The sequence below is a fragment of the Podarcis erhardii genome, assembly GCF_964252035.2.
Source record: "Podarcis erhardii genome assembly, chromosome: 1".
In the NCBI taxonomy this organism is placed as follows: domain Eukaryota; kingdom Metazoa; phylum Chordata; class Lepidosauria; order Squamata; family Lacertidae; genus Podarcis; species Podarcis erhardii.
In genome coordinates this window covers 45,697,424-45,717,043 of record NC_138497.1, presented here as the reverse complement: position 1 = coordinate 45,717,043, position 19,620 = coordinate 45,697,424, and the positions used below count along the sequence as shown (strand labels likewise).

Here is a 19,620-nt window from a genome sequence, read left to right as displayed (position 1 = left end):
AAATGTAAGCTAGACATGCAGACCAAAGGAGAGTGCTCCCACAAAACATATACAGTGGTATATCGGGTTAAGAACTTAATTTGTTCTGGAGGTTCATTCTTAACCTGAAACTGTTCTTAACCTGAAGCACCACTTTAGCTAATGGGGCCTCCCACTGCTGCCGTGCCGCCAGAGCACGATTTCTGGTCTCATCCTGAAGCAAAGTTCTTAACCCGAGGTACTATTTCTCAGTTAGCGGAGACTGTAACCTGAAGCGTATGTAACCCAAGGTACCACTGTACAGGAATGGGAGGCAAAGTACTGATCTATACAATGCCTCTGCATGTTCTGATTGGTGAGATACAGACCAGCCTTGGATTGTCAACTCAAGGTCATCTTGCAATGGTTCTGTTTGTTTATTTATTACATTCCTATTCCATCTGTTCCCCAATAAACTCAAAGAGCAGCATATATAGGGTGGCCCCATTTTCTCCTTCACAACAACCCTGTGATGCAGCTTCGATGAAGAAATTGGCCAAAGCTCACCCAGCAAACTTCATGGCTAAATAGTAATAAATCCTTGCCTCTTCTGTTCCAAGTCTAATGCTATATCCATTACACCACATTGTCTCTACTCTACAGGCAACAAGAATTGCACTAGAGATGTCAGGCTTTTCAGATGCCAAAATAAAAATTAAAGCATACCTTTAGGTTTCTGACTTTTGCCACTCTATCTTCAACCTCTACAATTATTCTTCTTCCTTCTGCGAGCTCTCTGAAAATCAGATGAAAACAAATTATATAACTATGAAGATACAAAGCTTTTTTTGTATTAAAAAACAATAATGATATGTATTAAAACATTATGGGTATGTTTCAGAACTTTCAGGTTGCACTGGTTTAAACAGGAGTGAGTTTAAGAGTATTTTTCATTCTCCCAGTAAAGTGTACCTGATAATGTTTAACTTCAGTGGGCCCAGTCTCCTTATTTCTGCGTTCTATGTAATAACTTGCTTATAGTCCTAATTTTGTAATGGTCAAAATTGTTTATAGATGCATTCACAAACGACTCTGAAGCAAACAATACAATCAGGAGAATTAAGTTAATGGAAAACCATTAGTTCAGTCACATACACCAACAAATATTCTATACATTTAGAACTTTAAAGGTAGAAAAACTAACAGAACAATCATAACCTTAAACAGAAGAGTACTTTTCATGAAGAGAGATAAATATCTTAAATTCAAATGAATTATTTTATTTTTACTTTTGAGAGATTTTCTAAAAGTACTTAGATATGCTTTAAAAGTCAGATGATGACAGAAGCAGATGATATAAACTAACTACCCAAAGCTTGACACTATTTAGTTTCCACAAATTAAAGGCAAGTTAACACAGATTGCCTTTTGAAGGTAAAAGCTGGGAGCTTAAATCTCTTCAAGAGTACTGGTCAAGGCAGAAAAAAATAATGCTGCTATGAGACTTCTCCATTAAAGAAAACTGCAGAAGTACCACAAGACCTGCTCAGAAACAGAGTGTGACTTAAGGATGGGTAGGCAAACTAAGGCCCAATCGCCTTCTAAATCTGCCCTGCAGATGGTCTGGGAATCAGCATGTTTTTACATGAGTAGAATGTGTCCTTTTATTTAAAATGCATCTCTGGGTTATTTGTGGGGCATAGGAATTCATTCATATATATTTTTCAAAATATAGTCCAGCCTCCCACAAGGTCTGAGGGACAGTGGACTGGCCCCCTGCTGAAAAAGTTTGTTGACCCCTGGACTTAAGAGTTTACTGTGTGAAGAAACCTCAGAGCTAGTCCCTTGTTTCATTTGCATTAATTTATTTTGGTTTTCTCCTGATTAATGGCAGAGAGTGCAAGCCAAGTAAAACATACTCAGAGTAAGACCAGTGAAATAAATAGACAAGCAAATTGTTTTGAATGGGTCTGCTCATAGTATGATTTAGATGAATATTGTACAGAGGCACCAGAATTTCACTATTACCTGATTCCTGGAAGCTGGTTATGGAAGCTGCATTACTTAGTTCCAGCATAAAAATGCAGGATTTAACGTTAAGATTTGCTTCTAACTTTCTGGATTGAGACATGGTTGCCCAAGTCATCTTAAAACGCTGCTTAATTCAAGTATACTTGAATTTGTTTAAAGGCTGAAAAATCTATACCACCTAGGACATAAATGGCTATTTATTATAAGGTTCAGTGGTCCAAAAACATGACCCAAGTTAATAAAAAAAATGAAAGTAGTAAAACAAGCAAGCGGCATATTGAAATATTCAATCTGTTTCTTTGTTGCTGTTCTCTCTTTTCTCCAGAGGAGGAGTTACGTTACTAGTCATACAAAGTTTTGCAACCGCTCCAAAGTTTTCTCTCTCCCACCCTCCCCAAATTTCCACAGTACACATGGTTTTAATCATCCCATTAGACACAGGCACTCACTCACACAATGGTCTTTCCAGCACGTATGGGAACTGAATTTGCAATCTTGTACATCAGCTTTTAGGATGTGTGGAATGGCTAAATGCATAAACTCAGCCTGCAAAGCAGGGAGAATGAAGAGGATTGGTTAACGGCATTGCTTGAGCCCATAGCAGCCCTGGTGAATGGACGCAAGCGCAGGGAGCAGGGTGCACTGGGACCAGGGGTAGAGGGAGAAGGAGCCCACTGCGGAACCCCACAGCACCCCCACACCCGGCACACCTTGTCCACAGCCCCTGGCGGGGTCAGGGTTGATGGAGCCTGCTCCTCTGTGCTCCTGGTGCAGAGCAACATGTGGGGACATGGCCAATGGAGCTTGTTTGTCCCTCTGTGTGCCAGGTGCGCGGAGGGAGAAAGGAGCTCCATTTGGGCCCACAAGGCACAGTGGCCAATGAAGCTCGTCCCTCCCTCAGCTGCAGTGCCGCCACCAATGGGCGACTGCAGGGGATCACAGCATTGGAGAGGGGCAGTGCTGCCACCTCTTAAACACTTCTGCCCCTGGGTCAGGCCTGACCTGGGAGTAGAGCGGCTCCTGCCCACACCCCAGCCCCAAAGACCAGCCCAGGCGTAGCTTCCCTTGTTGTGCCCCCTCAAAAATGTGCCCAGGGCTGCTATGCCACTGGTGCAGGTAGAAATATTACAGAAGTTTAGAAATGACCTAGTTCTATCTATGGTAACATCAGCATTTCTATATTTAAAATGGAAAGACCTGAAGGGAAATTTGAATGAAATGGGAGTGGGACGGGGGTTTGAGAATGGGATTGACGCAATATATTCAGAACAAAAGGCTAAACTGATAGTTAACAATGTGGTTACAGAAGAGTTCAAAATTGAAAAAGGAACACGACAAGGCTGCCCGATTTCCCCTTTGTTATTTATTTCGGTTCTGGAGGTGCTCTTGAACTTGATCAGAGGGGACCGGTTGGTGGAAGGGATTCAGGTCGGAGCGAAACAATACAAATTGAAAGCTTTTGCAGATGACCTAGTTTTGACCCTGCAGGAGCCAGAATCTAGTACGAAAAGAGTATTACAATTGATACAGGATTTTGGTCGGGTGGCAGGATTTAAATTAAATAAACAGAAAACTAAAGTGTTGGGAAAAAAATTGACAGATATAGAGTCGGAACGGTTTCAGAGAGAAACAGAACTAACTATGGTTAAAAAAGTAAAATACCTAGGGGTAAACATAACAGCAAAAAACCTGAGTCTATTTAAGGATAATTATGAAAAATGTTGGTCTGAAATTAAGAGAGACTTGGATAGTTGGACAAAATTGAAGCTTTCTTTGTTAGGCCGAATTGCTGCTATCAAGATGAATGTATTGCCAAAAATGTTGTTTTTGTTTCAAACATTACAGATTGTGGACAAAACGGAGTGCTTCCGGAAGTGGCAGAAAGATATATCTAAATTTGTCTGGCAGGGCAAAAAGCCCAGAATTAAGTTTAAGATATTAACAGATGCGAAAGAAAGAGGTGGCTTTGCCCTGCCAGACTTAAAGTTGTACTATGAAGCCGCAGCTTTTTGCTGGCTAAAAGATTGGCTACTTCTCGAAGACACTGACGTGCTGGATTTGGAAGGTTTTAACAATGCTTTTGGTTGGCATGCATACTTATGGTATGACAAAGTTAAGATCAATAAGGCCTTTAAGAACCATATTGTCAGGAAAGCAGTGTTTAATGTCTGGACAAAATATAAAGACTTATTGGAAAATAAAACTCCAAGGTGGCTTTCACCTCTGGAGGCTAAGGCCCGAAAAAGACCCAATATGGAGGCCAAATGGCCAAAATATTGGGAAATATTAGAAAAAGATGGAGACAATTGGAAATTGCAGAGTTTGGAGAAAATGAAGGACAAGGTGCGAGACTGGTTACATTATGCTCAGATTAAAGAAGTTTTTAAAAATGACAAAAAGTTAGGGTTCCAGGTGGAGAAATCGAAGTTAGAAACAGAATTGTTAGAACCAAAGACCAAGGTACTATCTAGAATGTATAACTTGCTGCTAAAATGGAATACACAAGACGAAATGGTTAAATCGGCTATGATAAAATGGGCACAGGACATTGGGCATAACATTATGTTTGAGGACTGGGAAAGGTTGTGGACCACTGGGCTGAACTTCACTGCATGTAATGCTCTGAAGGAAAATGTAATGAAAATGATATATAGATGGTACATGACCCCAGTTAAACTTGCCAAAATATACCATTCGTCTGACAATAAATGTTGGAAATGTAAAGAAAATGAAGGAACATTCTTTCACCTCTGGTGGACATGCCCTAAGGTGAAGGCCTTCTGGGAAATGATATATAATGAGTTGAAAAAGGTATTTAAGTATACCTTCACTAAGAAACCAGAGGCCTTCCTTCTGGGTATTGTCGGCCAGAGGGTGTTAAAGAAGGATCGAACATTTTTCATGTATGCAACAACGGCAGCAAGGATTCTCATCACAAAAAATTGGAAAACTCAAGATTTACCCACACTGGAAGAGTGGCAGATGCAGCTGATGGACTATATGCAACTGGCCGAGATGACTGGCAGAATCCAAGATCTGGGAGAAGAAAAGATGGAGGAAGACTGGGAGAAATTCAAGATGTATCTACAAAAACATTGTAATTTGTTTGAATGTTAAGAAGGATGCTAGATTATAAAAAATTGGCCACCACTAAACTAGATTTGAATTTGATGCTAAGTGAGATTAAAGAAAATATAAAAATTTTATTGGAAAAAGTGCTAGATTATATTTGAATGTGTGGACATGTGATTGTAAACAGGTTGATAATTTGTTTGGAAAAATTTTTATTAACGACGTAAATGGGAGAGGGGGACGTGAGGGAGTCCAAAGAAGCGAAGAATTTGTTGTGATAGAAGCAAGATTGTTTTATGTGTGCATTTTATATCTAAAAAAACCTTAATAAATATTTAAAAAAAATAAAAATAAAATGGAAAGACCTCCCATTACTCGATAGTAGAAACAGAGACCCCAAAATTTTATCCTTAGCACTTTAGCCACTGTCCATTGGCAGTAGTGCAATATTTTCTCCTCATATAATAGATGGGGAGCATGACCTATTTGGGTGCTTCAGGAAAAGATAATGCCCCCACCAATTCATGGATGGAGGTTGACTTGACTAGCAATGAAATGTCCTTCACTGCACCTGAGAAAAGCTAGTTTTGAGGGTGCAGAACAGGCCATGTGAAGTCAAGCAGCTCTGTTCTGCAACAGAATGGTACAGACAGGGGGCACCATCACTGTCCCCCAGGAACTGTTGCCTAAGGTGTCATATCACTCAGCCAGGATATGCATTTTACACAGCCAGAGAATGTGCCCTCATCAAGAAATTAAGTAACAACTTAGGGTTTTCTGAACTGGCAGGGCTCTGTCAGGAGAGGAGTAGCTTGCCTTTCTTTTTTTGGTAATTATAAAGTAATGTTAGATGAGCACTCCATCACTGGAATAGCAAACTCCTGCAAGGGCACAGAAACCAAGGACCTCAAGTGATTAAAAATAACAAGTTTATAAAACAGCATGGGAAGTTTAGTTTTGCTCATCTTTTTGGCGCTGCAGGTACAGTTTCTACGATTGTCTATTATACTTTGTCTTCCATGAAGCAATCACAAAAGCAGTGAACATGGCAACTGGAAAAAAACCCAATCACATTATCAAAGTCCTAAGTGTGCAGTTTGCGTGGAAAATGCAATATTTTAGCAACAAAAGTGGAGTCTTGAGAGAAGACAACTGGATCCCATAGCAATTGCACATTTAATACACTAGTATAAACTCACTGCCTGGAAAGGCCTTTAAATAATTCAACTGTAGCCAAGTTGTTATGAACTCAAAACACGTTTTTAATAATGCAGAGCATTCCTATAACAAATATATCATGTAGACAAAGCATAGCGTACTCAGCATGCTTCCTTCATGGGAATAAACAAGTCTCACTGGAGTTCTGAGTACTATATACCTAAACAGAGACTGCCCAGAAATGTGCCACACTTCTTATAGCCCCCTTTGACACAACCCGTCTCCATTTCAGGGGTGCCAACTTGAATAAAATATTGGGGGGGGGGCAGGTCAGTCCCACCCCACACTATCACAAGACACGGTGTGCACACACCATTTCAATGGTGATGCCCAACTTTTGGGGGGATGCACTGCACCCTCAAACATTTTACTGGGGGGTTGAGGGAATCCCGACCCCTAGGATTTGGCTCCTATGCTCCATTTGCACCTTTTGCACTGATGCCCAGCCCTCCCTTCTCTCTGGCCACGCATTCCTATCACTCCTCCCGTTACTGGACAATATAGTTTATAGTCCCACAACATCAGGCTGAGCGAGGCGATACTACGACCTTTCTTGCCCCATCACGTCGCAGCACCAGCTTCCCGCCTCCCCTCAGCCCACCCCAGCCCAGCATTTCAGTTCCTGGGCTGCCCAAGTTTTCTGCAAGCGACGCAACCATTGCAACCAGCACATGTTAACACCTGGCAGCTCCTCCAGATAGGAGACGCGAGCGCCGCACATAACGGTCCCACATGCGCACAAGCGGCGCTACGGTGCAAACAAGTTGGCGGCGCGTGCGTGCGTGCAAAAAGCGTCCTCTCCCACCCTTTGTGCACATAGACGTGTGTCTGCGTCTTCGAGGTCGACTCCCTCTCTTGCCACCCTCAGCCGCCCCAGCGCCACCCCCGGCCCACCTTTTGCTGAGAGGCCGGACCCGCACCGCCACTTTGACATTCGCCATGTCCCGTCTTGAGTTGCAGCAAAAGGCGCCCCCTCCTCCCCTCCACCGCTGAAGCCACGACTCCGCATCACATCCCCGCCGTCCTCCTCCGAGCGCCTCGGCTCTCGGCAGAGCCCTGGGCAGGGGAAACGCGGCCCGACCCCGCCCAGCACAGCGCAGCTGCTCTTGAGGGAAGGGCCTGGCCGCCTGGGGAGAGGAGAGGAAATAGGGAGGGAGGGGCTGCTGCTGCTGCTGCTGCTGCTGCTGGGCCGCTCTGAGGGAAGCGGGTGTCTCCAATTTCCCTCCGTTTTCCGTGAGCCGCTGGGTCTGCGGCTAAGTGGCCGGCTGCTCCAACTTCTGGGCGGGTGTGGAATACTCCAAGTCAGGGTGAAACTTGAGAGAAGTTCATGGAGTATGGAAAGACGCTTAACTCGACAAATTTCCACTCTTGGCCTAAAGAGGGCGCTGGGTAACGCCATAATAATAATAATAATAATAATAATAATAATAATAATAATAATAATAGAAAGTCCAGCAATATCTCACCCCAATGCGGGTGAGACATGTGCGTCAAAAAAGAAAATAAACCACATCTGGCTTCTCAAGAACAGCACCTGTGGTGAGGTGGGTTCTGGCTCGCTTAATAACACGTAGAACAAGGATGGCGTGCTTCCTTGAAGAACAAAAACAGGAATCTTCTCGGTGCATTGTTTTATTTAGAAAGAGGTCAAGTGTGATTGGCACATAATTCTGTAGTAAGCCATCCTAAAGGTACGGAGTAAACCGCCTTTGCTGAATCAGGCCATCCAGCATTCTTTGCAAAAATGCCAGCAATTACGGTACTGGGCAATAGAGTCAACCAGAAACTGATCACCAATACATGGATACACCTGTAAGCCACAAGGAGCCTTCTGACCCCATGACTGATCTTACCTGACTGGCACTCTCTGCTTGCTGCTTGCACACCTTGGTTCACCACCCGAACACCCCATCTTGCAATTTGAGCTTTATCTGCTGTGGGCCCACTGCTCTGAGCCTCATCTAACACCCTTGATGGCATGTTTCCTGGATCCTTGGCTGCTTTGGGTCCACTCTATAGTGTATACATGAGTAGATGCTAAAATGCAGATCCTCGCATATATAAAACTTCCCTAGAAAGATACCCAAACTAATACTGCACATAGGTAGAAGAGTCAGCTTATGTAGTATTACAACAAAATAAATTTTGTATTGCAACAAAATTATTGGCAGCCACCTTTACAAGGTTCAAGATGATTTATACTAACAAAACCATTCAAAATAAAATTATGAAACTCAAAGGGCAAACCAAAAATATAAAGTGCAGCTACCCACTAAGGAGAAACTGCACACCTCTGAGGGGAAATCATTCCAAAACCTTGGAGCAACTGATGAAGGAAAGGCCCCGTTATGTTCCTGATAAGTTGTATATGGAGCAAGGTCTGACTCAGTAACTAAAAGTGTCATAGTTAATACTAGGGAGGTCGTTGCAGAAATATGGGGCCCAGTGTACGGAATGCTTTTAAGAGGGAAGCACTAGCTTTTCATCTAGTAAGTATACTGACAGCCAGTGCAGGTGACACAGTATTGGGTGAATACAATCACACCTTCTATCTGTTACGAAAGGCAGAGTGTGTTCACACTGTACAGTTATCTTCATACTGCTAAAAATACTATTTATGCAGCACTTTTTCACTTTCAGAGAGCTTTAGTGTCTTTAAGGTATTTGCCTTCACAATACCATGAGTTTAGTATTGTTTCCATTTTGCAATATAGCGATAATACTGATATCTATAATCTTGTTCAAAACCACACTGTGAGCTGATAGTTAAAAGTTAAAAATAAAGCGGGGGTGTGGTGGAAAGCATGTAAACTTCCAGACTGTTACTGGTAACAAAAGGGAACCATTCACAGTTATGCCCCCTAGTGACAAATGCATCAGCACACCAAGACCATTAGAGATGACCATTCAAATTTGTGTGGTTACTAGTTATCTGTTCAATGTTGTCATCACCTGTCAAGAGTCAACCACTGTTGTCTTCCTTTTTCTCAGACAGCATATAACGGTATGAAGTTCCATTTGCCATCATGTCTTTGTGAAAAGATTTTGAGATTGCTCATATGTAACAATCTGTGTAACATGTAGGAATTTACCAGCTAGTTTTATTTAAACATCTAGTGCAATGCATGGATCACGGACCCACAATGTTTTGCAACTCTCAATACAAACCAAGGTTTTTGGGAAATTCTATTTGCTTTTCATTATCTTATCTGAAACCTCAGGTGCTGTGTTCATTTCTTTTAAATTAAATTGTAGCACTCTGGATTTGAGGCTGCAGTCCTAAACACACTGATGAAGTAAATTTCTTCGGATTTAATAAGACTGACTTCTGAGTTAACATGCTTAGGACTGTGCTGATAAATTATGTCCTGTTGTTGCATCATGTAAACTTTGTGAATGTACTCTAATAGAAATATCTGCTTAAATTAGTATAGTTTAAGTTGTCTGTTAATATCAGTAAGGTTAACTGCTTTAAAGAGAATTAAGCAGAAATAAATCCAGGAACCGAAATGAATGTCTTTGAAGCATATTAAACTAAAAACTGCAAGTCTCTATACACATCCCGCTGAATTCAATAAAACACAACTTAGTTCAAAGGAAATGTGTATAGGACTGGCTAACTGCATGGGCAAATTTACACATTTACCTACATGCCACTTAGGAACAAACAAATATAAGGATTACAAAAGTTAGAATTGCCACCTTCAATGTATGAGAGTGAAATAAAAACTACCCATCCATTTCTATTGAGAAAGCATGTTTAGGTTATAAACACACAAATGCCTGCTTGCCAGGTTGTATGCATACGGGCGTTTATTGTGGGATGTTCCCTGCTTGTAGTTTTTATTTTAACATGTGAAAAAGAACCCAGGTCCTGTCACTGGGAGAAAACAAGTCTTGATATCCTCAGGATGCTGTTTACATAGCAGCACATCTATCTTGTGCTTTCTCTCAGCGGCTGGAACAGAGATCAGATGGAGATGAGAGACTGATGATGAGCCATAACAAGCTATAATGAATCAAGCATAGCTGATGGAGGATTATGAAACACAGGCATTTGCTAGCACAGTGACAGGCTCATTTGTATATGGTTGCTTATCCCCCCCCCCAATACAAACTAAGGAAAAAGTATTTATTTAGTTTGTTTATTACTAACGGAATACTGTTTCCCATACTCTCCCTCTGCATTATTTTCTAGTACAGTATTCAACAGTATGAAGAGTAAAGGTATCAAGCTACAGATTTTCATATATGCACATTAGGACAGGGTGGAATCCAAAGCTTTCCCACCCATACAAAAGAGTCTCTAGTCCAGTATATTGATTGAAGTTTTGTACCAAGATATGAGTGGTCTCACTTTTTAAAATAGATAATGTTTATATAAAACATTTTCTATAAAATATAAAACATATGTACATGAAGCTGGTCTTGTTAAGGCAACATAATAAAATTGCTTCTTTAAAATATTCCTCAGAACCTCAAGAGGGCCATTTAACATCCATTGTCAGTTTCTAACATAGCACTATTTCTGCGTACAAATATATATTTCAGACACAAGTGACTTTAAATGTGATAGAAGACATGCATTTTATCTACACACCAAATGGCTAAGTAGCCCAAGAATCGGGAAGGAAAAGGCATGGTGGGGAGTGTGTACAATTACAGAGTTATACTTCTGAACCAGGAATCTGATTCAGCAGTCAGCTGTGAGTTTTCAAAGATCTCCTTTACTTTCTCTCTCCACTCCAGTATTTGTTCTGCCAGTGCTTTTGTGTCTGTTACTAACAAGTCCATCTTTGTTAGTGCACTGTCCTGGAATTAAATAGGAAAACAAGTATTTTAGCATGCTATGAACTCATCACAGGGACTGCTGCTCAAGGGAAGTGAAACTAGCATACCTGCCCTGGCATTTGTCAACGTACTCCAGGAAAGATTCCTTCATATAGCTTTAGGGGTAGCCATATTAGTCTGTTACAGCAGAAACCCAAGAATTGACGTGGGTGGCGCTGTGGGTTAAACCACAGAGCCTAGGACTTGCCGATCAGAAGGTTGGCGGTTTGAATCCCCACAACGGGGTGAGCTCCCATTGCTCGGTCCCAGCTTCTGCCAACCTAGCAGTTTGAAAGCACATCAAAGTGCAAGTAGATAAATAGGTACCGCTCCAGCGGGAAGGTAAACGGCGTTTCTGTGTGCTGCTCTGGTTCGCCAGAAGCAGCTTAGTCATGCTGGCCACATGACCCGGAAGCTGTACGCTGGCTCCCTCGGCCAATAAAGCAAGATGAGCATCGCAACCCCAGAGTCGGCCACGACTGGACCTAATAGTCAGGGGTCCCTTTACCTTTTAAAGACTAATAAATTTATCCTGGCATAATCTTTTGTGGAGCAGAGTCCACTTTATCAGATGCATTGTGTAATCCTCACCTGGCAGATATGTAATGCACACATGGGTATTAAGAAATGCTAAGCTTGCTATTAAGTCAAGATTAACATTTTGTTATCAACTTATAATTCCCTAGAACCGGGTTATCTGAAAGAGCAACTCCCATATAGATCTGCTCGTTCACCAAGATCTTTGGAGGAGGCCCTATTAGTTATGCCAGACTGCATGGGCTCATCTTGTGTCCCTAGCCTTAGCAATGACCCTTCTTACTCGAGATATGGCAAGCACCTATTTAACAGCTTCTACCAGCTGTTAAACACGTATCTATTCACTCAAGCTTTCCCTTGCTTCTGGTATCAGTTGAATGATACCTGACTGCTGTTAACAGTGATATGCTGGCTTTTTAAAATAGTTTTTGTCGTATACTGAATTGTTTTGCTTTTAACTGCTTTGTTGTTCATCACTTCGGTACTATTTTAATGAGGGGATGTTAAATAAAGGAAAAATGTAAAGGTTGGAATTAAATGGCAATGAAAAGCAAAATGAAATACAGTCCAATGTAACTGTACAGTGCAACTGTACAGTATGCAGAATAACTAGAGTGACCCGTCACAACAGCAATAATTAGTGATAATACAATCATCTTAGCACTGATGGGAAATTAACACCTGTAGCAGGACAGAAAACCAGTCACTATTCAGACTCAAATAGATGGAATTGAACTTTCTGATCAACTGATTCAGCAATTGAAGCTCCTTTCTTCAAGGAAAGAGATACAGATTCACAGTTTGTCTAATTCCAGGGGAAGCTTAGTGTGAAGTGAAGCAGAAGTCACAGTGCTTCACATACCTTATGTCAGGTACAGGACTATTAGCCAGCATTCTGAGTGAGACAACGCAGGGAATCCATAGCCTGGTGAGATTCGAACTCATGACTTCCAGCTAAGACTTCCATGCTCTTAGCCACTACTTTACTATCAAAGGAAACTAGGAAAAGTTATATGACAGACCACTCACCATGTTTTTCATAACTAGAGGTATTTGAGGAATGCTCCTTACTGTGGTTAGATGGGTTTCTAGTTTTTCAATGAAAGCCACTGCCGACACCAACAATTCTACTACATGCCTGCATGAAAAAGAAAAATTTAACAGAAAATGATAATATCTTTGTGAGGTGATATTTCACACTATGGAGGCTAAATATATGTATCACCTAGGAATATTTCAAGTTGTTAGCACTGTAAAAGAGTGAATATAATCTGGGGGATTTGAAGGGGAGGGGAGATTGCTCAATAATTCACATGTTACGATTGTTGTTATTTTTTATTTTTTTTGTTGTTGTTGTTGTTGTTGTTGTTATGTTTTGGTTTCTAACAGGAAACCCGCCCCCAGAGAAGAGATAATAGGAAGAGAAATTTCAATTGACTCTATACTGATGGTGCTGGAAACAGATACAGACAAATGACACTGAACCAATATATTACTTAGTAATGGCAGCAAATGTTTGAACAGCCCAATATTGGGGAAAAGCAGCCACCTACTATTGCTGAGTGGTTGATCTTTATTGGTCCTTAATGAAATGCATTAAATGAACATGGATGATAATTAAGAAGGGAAAATAGAACACAAAAGCTATTTAGAAAATTTATTTTAATGTTATAGCAGAAACAATGCCTTAATATGAATTGGACTGAGATGATAAATGATTTAGAATAATTTAGCTGTCAGACTAATGTAGATTTAGAAAACAGGCTGTGTATACCACACGGTGATTTAAAATAGGAACTTATCAGGAAACAAAGGAAAAGGAAAAATGTAATGAATAAAGTAAGGATTGTGTGTCTTGTAAGAATGTTAGTGACTATGGTTAAAATAAAATGCATTTGTGATACACCGAATATATGTCTGAAGTGTACCTTTGATGAAAATTGAAATAAAGGATGTTATCTGGTAGCAGAAGTGAACTGATTGTGGCTGTTTAGAGTTCTGCAGTAACTTGTTTTTTAAAAAAAGTTTTAGCATCATCATTTGCAGTTTTAACTGTAATTGGACTTTGTTCCCAATGTATTTTATTGCTCTGCAAAAGAAATGAGGAGTACCCAACATGTAAGTAAAATAACAAAGCAGTTTGTTACCTGTGGTACATAGCTTCAATAGGCAGACTTTCTTGACGCACTGGTTTCATTAGCCTCTGCCTAAGAACCCATTTCTCTTTCAGCACTGCTTCTAGGTGTTTGTTCATCGCTTGCAGAGCCTGGCATTTCTGAGCTACAGATTAATTTTTTTTTAAAAATGGAAAACTTTCAGATTTAAACATGAATTGAAGTGAGAGCAGGTTCTTTGTAAAACGTAATGTTATGCTTTGAAACACAGGCTTGCAAAACACGGGTAGCATGCTGTGTGAATCTGTGGTTGTCCAACAAAAGTGTGTGGCTCACACAGCACCTGCAAGGTGAATCACATCAAGGGACCCCCATGGAAGCAAGCAGCAGCTGCTGAGAAATAAAGACCACAGGTTTTTAAGTATATCCTAGGGAATGCTGTGTACCCTTGATAACAGGACAAGTAACAGCAGACAAACTGGTGAAAAGGGTCATTTGTCCACCATTCTCAATCTTTCCCTCCAGTGCAAATATATGTGTACTGTACTCTCTATTAATGCAGGGCGATTATGCCCACTGTGTTCAATGGGACCTGTCCCTATGTAAATATGTACAGGATTACAGCCTTAATGTTTCAGACGTACACCTGTGAAGAACATCTTACATTTATTTATTTATTTTATTCTTGGTTCTGCTCATTTCAGTCAACAGTGGTAGCCTTTGTGAGCCTTTTCCCAAGATCTTGGGACTTTCCGCCTTCACCCAATACATGTAGGATTGTCATGGTTATGGATGCAATGTTTAGTAGCTTGCATGGAATAGAGAGTTTTGGGTTTTTGGGGAATGGCATCCATGTATGGCAGGTATGGCAAGCCTCCAGCTTGCAGGTCTAATTAGGCCCACCTCAGGTCTCTGTCTGGCCCATTAGTCTGTTTCCCTGAAACCAGACCAACCTGCTTCATACCCAATCTCTGCCCTCCAGACGTTTTGAGACTACAGTTCCCAGCATCCCTGACCACTGGTCCTGCTAGCTAGGGATCATGGGAGTTGTAGGCCAAAAACATCTGGAGGGCTGAGGTTGAGAAAGCTTGCCCAACATCGTACGTGACATTGGGTGAGGGACACACAGCTGTCTATGCACAATTCGGAACCCTAAAATGTGCTCCTGGTTGTGTATTGGCAAGGTAGCCTGGTTCACACAAACAAGCTGGAATCAGCTGTGCTACAGAGCTCCCCATGGGGAACTCCGTAGCACAGATGACCACCACAGAAAGCAGAGCTTGGAGTCGGTCAGCACCAATCAGCTGACTGGCAGTAACTTCAACCTCTCTTGGATTTTCCTTTCTAGAGTGGTTTGAACCAATAACCTGTCAAAATGCTACACTGCCTGCCCTCAAGGTGGAAGAACCTAGGATCCACCCCACTGGCCAGATCCGGTTCCCTACCCCCTGGAGTATGTTCCTCATGCAACATGCCTAACTACTCATCACTGAAGTGGTACTCATCACTGAAGTGGTATCAGGATGGCGTGCCACCTGCTGCCAAGCCAAATTGCTTCCCAACCTAGGGATATGTTTTTGTCTTTCCTCATAGTGTATGGCTTGGATGGTTGGCTTAAGTTGCTCACAGTTGTCTTAAATGAAACGCTCAGGATTCTGAATGGAATGCCCTGTTCAGCATATGCGCAATGCATCTATGGAGTTGATGAATACAAACACCTCTAATTACTTGCTTCCTTTTTCAGGGATCATTCTTGTTCAAACTTTTTCACTTTGGCTGCTAGATGCTTCGTCATCTGTTAAGTGTGTTAAGTATGCTAATTCCTCAACAGACTTCTTCTACTCTCCTGTTGCAGCCTCCCAGGCACCCAAAAACCTGTTTAGGAAGGTTGGTGGGCCAGATGTGGGACAGCAGCAGGCTGCAAAGGGGAGGAGAGAAAGGTAGGTCCCATTGTGTCCACTGGCACAATGCTGGATCTTGTTCATAGATGGCAGCTTTGTGACTCAACCAATCTCTCTGGCACCAGTATACTTACAGCAGTATGAAGATGTAAGGCTTTGTCTAAATAACTCTTAAGACTGATCTTCTAGGAGTGCTGTTTTGGGGATTAAACAATAGCATGAAACAAAATACTTACTTAGGTAGAATGGATGAGTAATGTCTGCTGTATCTTTTTCCATCTGCAGGATTTCAGCATCTAGCTTCATCTATACACATTAAAATAGATACACTTATATCCATGCAGTATGTTTAATGTATTTACAGTTGTATTCATAACTGCTTTAAAACCCCCAACAACCCTGACCATTTTCAAGTATTTTTATAAAAGTAATTCTTCTATGCTTGCAGGAACCACAACATAATTTTATTTCCGATAAGATTTGTGGGAAGCTTATTTTTAATGCATTTAACTAAAATCTCAATTTCTTTTTAAAAAATAGTTCAATTTATCATCCCTTAATTCCAGCTTTAGCAAGACTTCCAGTCTCCTAGTTGTCTTTTGTTTTCCAGCATCCAAACTCTGTAGTTGTATAGAACACAGAATCTGTTCTAGGTGCAACTATTACAAGCTAAATTCCTAGTTAATGCAATTTTCATGGCTGTCACTAAATCACATCTCTGTAGAAGAGGATTAGGTGTGATAATTTGACAAGCTTCTCAACCTCAGTTGAGGCACCAAAGAACAAAGAGGGAGAGGGAGTCCTGGCTAAAAAAATATATAGGACTGATTTCAAAATATACTGTTCACATGATAAGAAGTGTTTCTTACCAAGTGAAAAATATATTTTAGAAAACATCTTTTGAAACCAGGCAAAACAGAAAAAGAAAGAAATGCCGAGTTATAGTAAGGGGATACCTGGTTTGGCAGTAGTACATACGATCATGAGCTAAAATGAATTAGTGGTGTAGTGGCCAAAGAAAAAGGGAGGGAAGACGCAAATGCAACTTTAAAATGCATTAATCAAACCACAGTTTCTAAGTTCCACTTTATCTTGTCCATCTGAAAACTGTTCAGTTCTGGGCACCACACTTTAAGAAGGGTATATAGACAAATTAAAAGAGGTGAAGAGGAGGAGAATGAAGATGATTAAGGGTGAGAAGGGCAAATAGTTGTTCTCTCCTGCTCCAAAGGGCAGAACTAAGTTACAGTAAGGTTGGTTTCAGCTGAATATTAGGTGAAATCTCTTTAATGTAAGAACAGTTCAACAATAGGAAAATTACATAAGGAGGCAGTGGCCTCTCCCTCATTGGAGGTCTTCAAGCAGAGGCTAGACAGTCATCTGGTGGAGATACTGTAGCTCTGGATTTCATGCATTGGCCTAGATAGCGTGCCAAGCTCCTCCAACTCTATAGTCCTATAGAGTTTATATATATATATATTATAACTATATATATATATATACTTATATTTATATAGAGTTTCTATATATAGTTCTATATATAGCACTCCTATAGAGTCCTATATATAGTTTCACCACAATGAAATCATTTATTACAATTCAGAGGAAATTGTATGTATGGCCTATTCAGTAGAGCTCCTATTCTGAAGCTCAAAGATTATTTTACCTCACTGATTTCAGCTTGGAGATCAGCAATTTGTTCTGCCTCCGAGAGGCGAACAAAGCAAGGAGCTGGTTTTCCACATCTATCCAGAGTTTCCTGAAACAGAAACATGAAAATTCTCAATAAACATAAGCAATTCAAGCTTCCTTGAAATTAGGGTTCCAGTCTTAAATACATTTAGGTTGCAATCCTAATGTCTTTGCCTGGAGAAATGAAGGACAAGCCAGTGAAAATGAATGATTGGTTGTGTGGAGGACCAGTTCACATTTCTGAAATTGTCACCCTTACATTTATGAGGGGTATTTATTAGGTTGTATTACCTCAGTAATGGACTGGATGAGAGCCAACAAACTGAACAAACAATCCAGCTATGACTGAGGCACTGTTTGTGGGTGGTTTCCCAGACCAGATAGGTAGAAGGTTGCCTAACCTCGATTGGGGCTACACTTCCTCTGAAGGAGCAGGTACGCAGTTTGGAGATACTTCTGAATCCATTGGTGTTGCTTGAGGCTCAGGGTGGCCCCAGTGGCGCAGAGTGCCTTCCATACGCTCCAGCTGGTGGCTCAACTGCACCCCTAACTGGACAGGGATAGCCTAACTACTGTTGTCTATACTCTGGTAACCTCTAGGTTAGATTACTGCAACATGTTATATGGCTGCCTCTAAAGATGGTGCAACTGGTACAGAATTCGGCAGCCAGCTTGCTCACTGGGGCATGGCAGTTTGAGCATATTACATCCATCCAACTTCCAGACCCTAACATGCATCAGCAAGGCCTGTGTAAAGTGTTCCACTCTGCTGTTTTAGTGATGTTTTCAGGACATTTATGGGTTCAGCACAACACACACATGTGCAATTGCACCTCCATCAGACACATGTAAATCGGTTGTTGCCTGTATCTGCACATACCTCCTGTCAAGCCTTTTCCCTCCACTTTGGGGAAGGGCTGTGGCTCAGTAGCGGAGCATCTCTTTTGCACGTGGACACAGAAGATGCCATGTTCAATCCCTGTCATCTCCAGACAGTGCTGGGAGGGAGCCCAGACTGAAACTATGGAGACGCACTGACAGTTTTGAGCTAGATGCATAAATGATTTGACTCAGTATAAGGTAGCTGTCTATGTTTCACTCTGTGTAAGTTACTTGTGCTCTGGAACAAAAGCCACATCTATGGAATTGAAAACGAGGGTTACACATGCGCAGACCCCCATTTCCCCCTGCAGAGTGGAGTCGATCAGCCTTTTAGTATTTAAATAACCATGCAGAGTTTTCCTGAAGCTGCAAGATATAAATGAAAGGAAAATAAGATATTTCATTTCAATTTAGGAACAGAATCCAATCCAGGTGGTCCAGAGAGCTACAAGAGCTGACAACTATAAAACTACAACTAGGGTGGAAGTTAATATTTTTTACCATCATAAACATGTTTCTTTCACAGTAAGCCCACGACCTAGATATACTTTTAAGCAAAAGTAAACACACCACAAGCACACCAGCACTGTTGCAGCTGGACTAAAGGAACAAGGACAAAAAGCTACCTTTCCAAAAGGTGTCAGGTAGCAAGGCTACAAAAAGGGCCTCCCTTGACTTCTTGGATTAATGCTGCCAGCCAGAACAGAACATACTGGGCGGCCTATGAAGATATCGATATTATCAGCATCTTTTAAAAGCAGCAGGCAGCTTCAAATACGCCTTTTCCATCCCATTGCAATCGAATCTAATAAACTGAGCAGCAGCACGTTCCCAAAGCCTGGGCAGAAACGAACATACTGGAGACTATGGTTTTGCATAGCGCGTATTTACACATTTCAGATGATGGTTTTGCGTTACGTGTACTTATACAACCTGGGGAGGGAGAAAAAGAGCGGCCCGTCTCACCTGGGACACCACACCCGCGGACAGGCAGCCAGCCAGCAGCAGCCCAGCCGCCGACGGCTGCACAGGAGCCCACGGATTCGAAGAAGCCATGGCGAGGCGAGCGTCCGCCGCCGCGCGGAAACTCTCTCGCGCGCCTCGCCTTCGAATGCGAAGCGCCTTCTCGCGCTTCCTTTCAAACTCGCGCCGCCATCTCGAGTGCGGGCAAGCGGCTCACCGGCACATTAGACGAGGGGTTGCTTTTATATATTTTTGTAGCAGGGAATGAGGGGACCCCCGACACAGGAGGTGCAACCCCGAGGCAGCCCTCCTTGGCGCCTACTTATAGCGGTACCGGGCTGCAGCGAGACCAGATACCCTGTGGAGCCCAACGGCACCCGGGCGTCGTGGCCCTTTCCGCCATGTTGATTGTTGGCGGAAGT

The 19,620-nt window shown here is 41.8% G+C and overlaps 2 protein-coding genes across 5 annotated transcripts in view; both read right to left on the bottom strand.

Moving 5' to 3' along the window:
• Positions 1–7,681, bottom strand: part of STARD9 (StAR related lipid transfer domain containing 9) — a 112,196-nt gene extending 104,515 nt beyond the window's left edge. For all 4 annotated transcript variants that reach the window (XM_081857262.1, XM_081857261.1, XM_081857264.1 and 1 more), the window contains exons 1-2: positions 7,174–7,681; positions 685–754 (exon numbers count right to left, since the gene is read on the bottom strand). In XM_081857262.1, coding sequence (XP_081713388.1) covers positions 685–754; positions 7,174–7,220 — 117 coding nt within the window. In that variant the 5' untranslated portion in view covers positions 7,221–7,681. The remainder of the gene's footprint in view (positions 1–684; positions 755–7,173) is intronic.
• A 2,729-nt stretch (positions 7,682–10,410) lies between these two features.
• Positions 10,411–19,426, bottom strand: HAUS2 (HAUS augmin like complex subunit 2). Its single transcript, XM_081866450.1, has 6 exons — positions 19,202–19,426; positions 17,328–17,420; positions 15,898–15,967; positions 13,794–13,926; positions 12,676–12,784; positions 10,411–11,091 (listed from the first exon to the last, which is right to left on the bottom strand). The coding sequence occupies exons 1-6, from the start codon at positions 19,289–19,291 to the stop codon at positions 10,939–10,941; spliced, it is 648 nt and encodes a 215-aa protein (XP_081722576.1). The 5' UTR covers positions 19,292–19,426; the 3' UTR covers positions 10,411–10,938.
• Between the last annotated feature and the right edge of the window lie 194 nt (positions 19,427–19,620).

Excerpts from the sequence above, each read along its gene's own strand:
- HAUS2 (XM_081866450.1), bottom strand. The coding sequence starts at position 19,291 with ATGGCTTCTTCGAATCCGTGGGCTCCTGTGCAGCCGTCGGCGGCTGGG. Across the intron at positions 15,968-17,327 it reads TCCAAGCTGAAATCAGTGAG|ATGAAGCTAGATGCTGAAAT; the intron begins GTAAAATAATCT and ends TAATGTGTATAG. Across the intron at positions 12,785-13,793 it reads ATTGAAGCTATGTACCACAG|GCATGTAGTAGAATTGTTGG; the intron begins GTAACAAACTGC and ends TTTTTCATGCAG.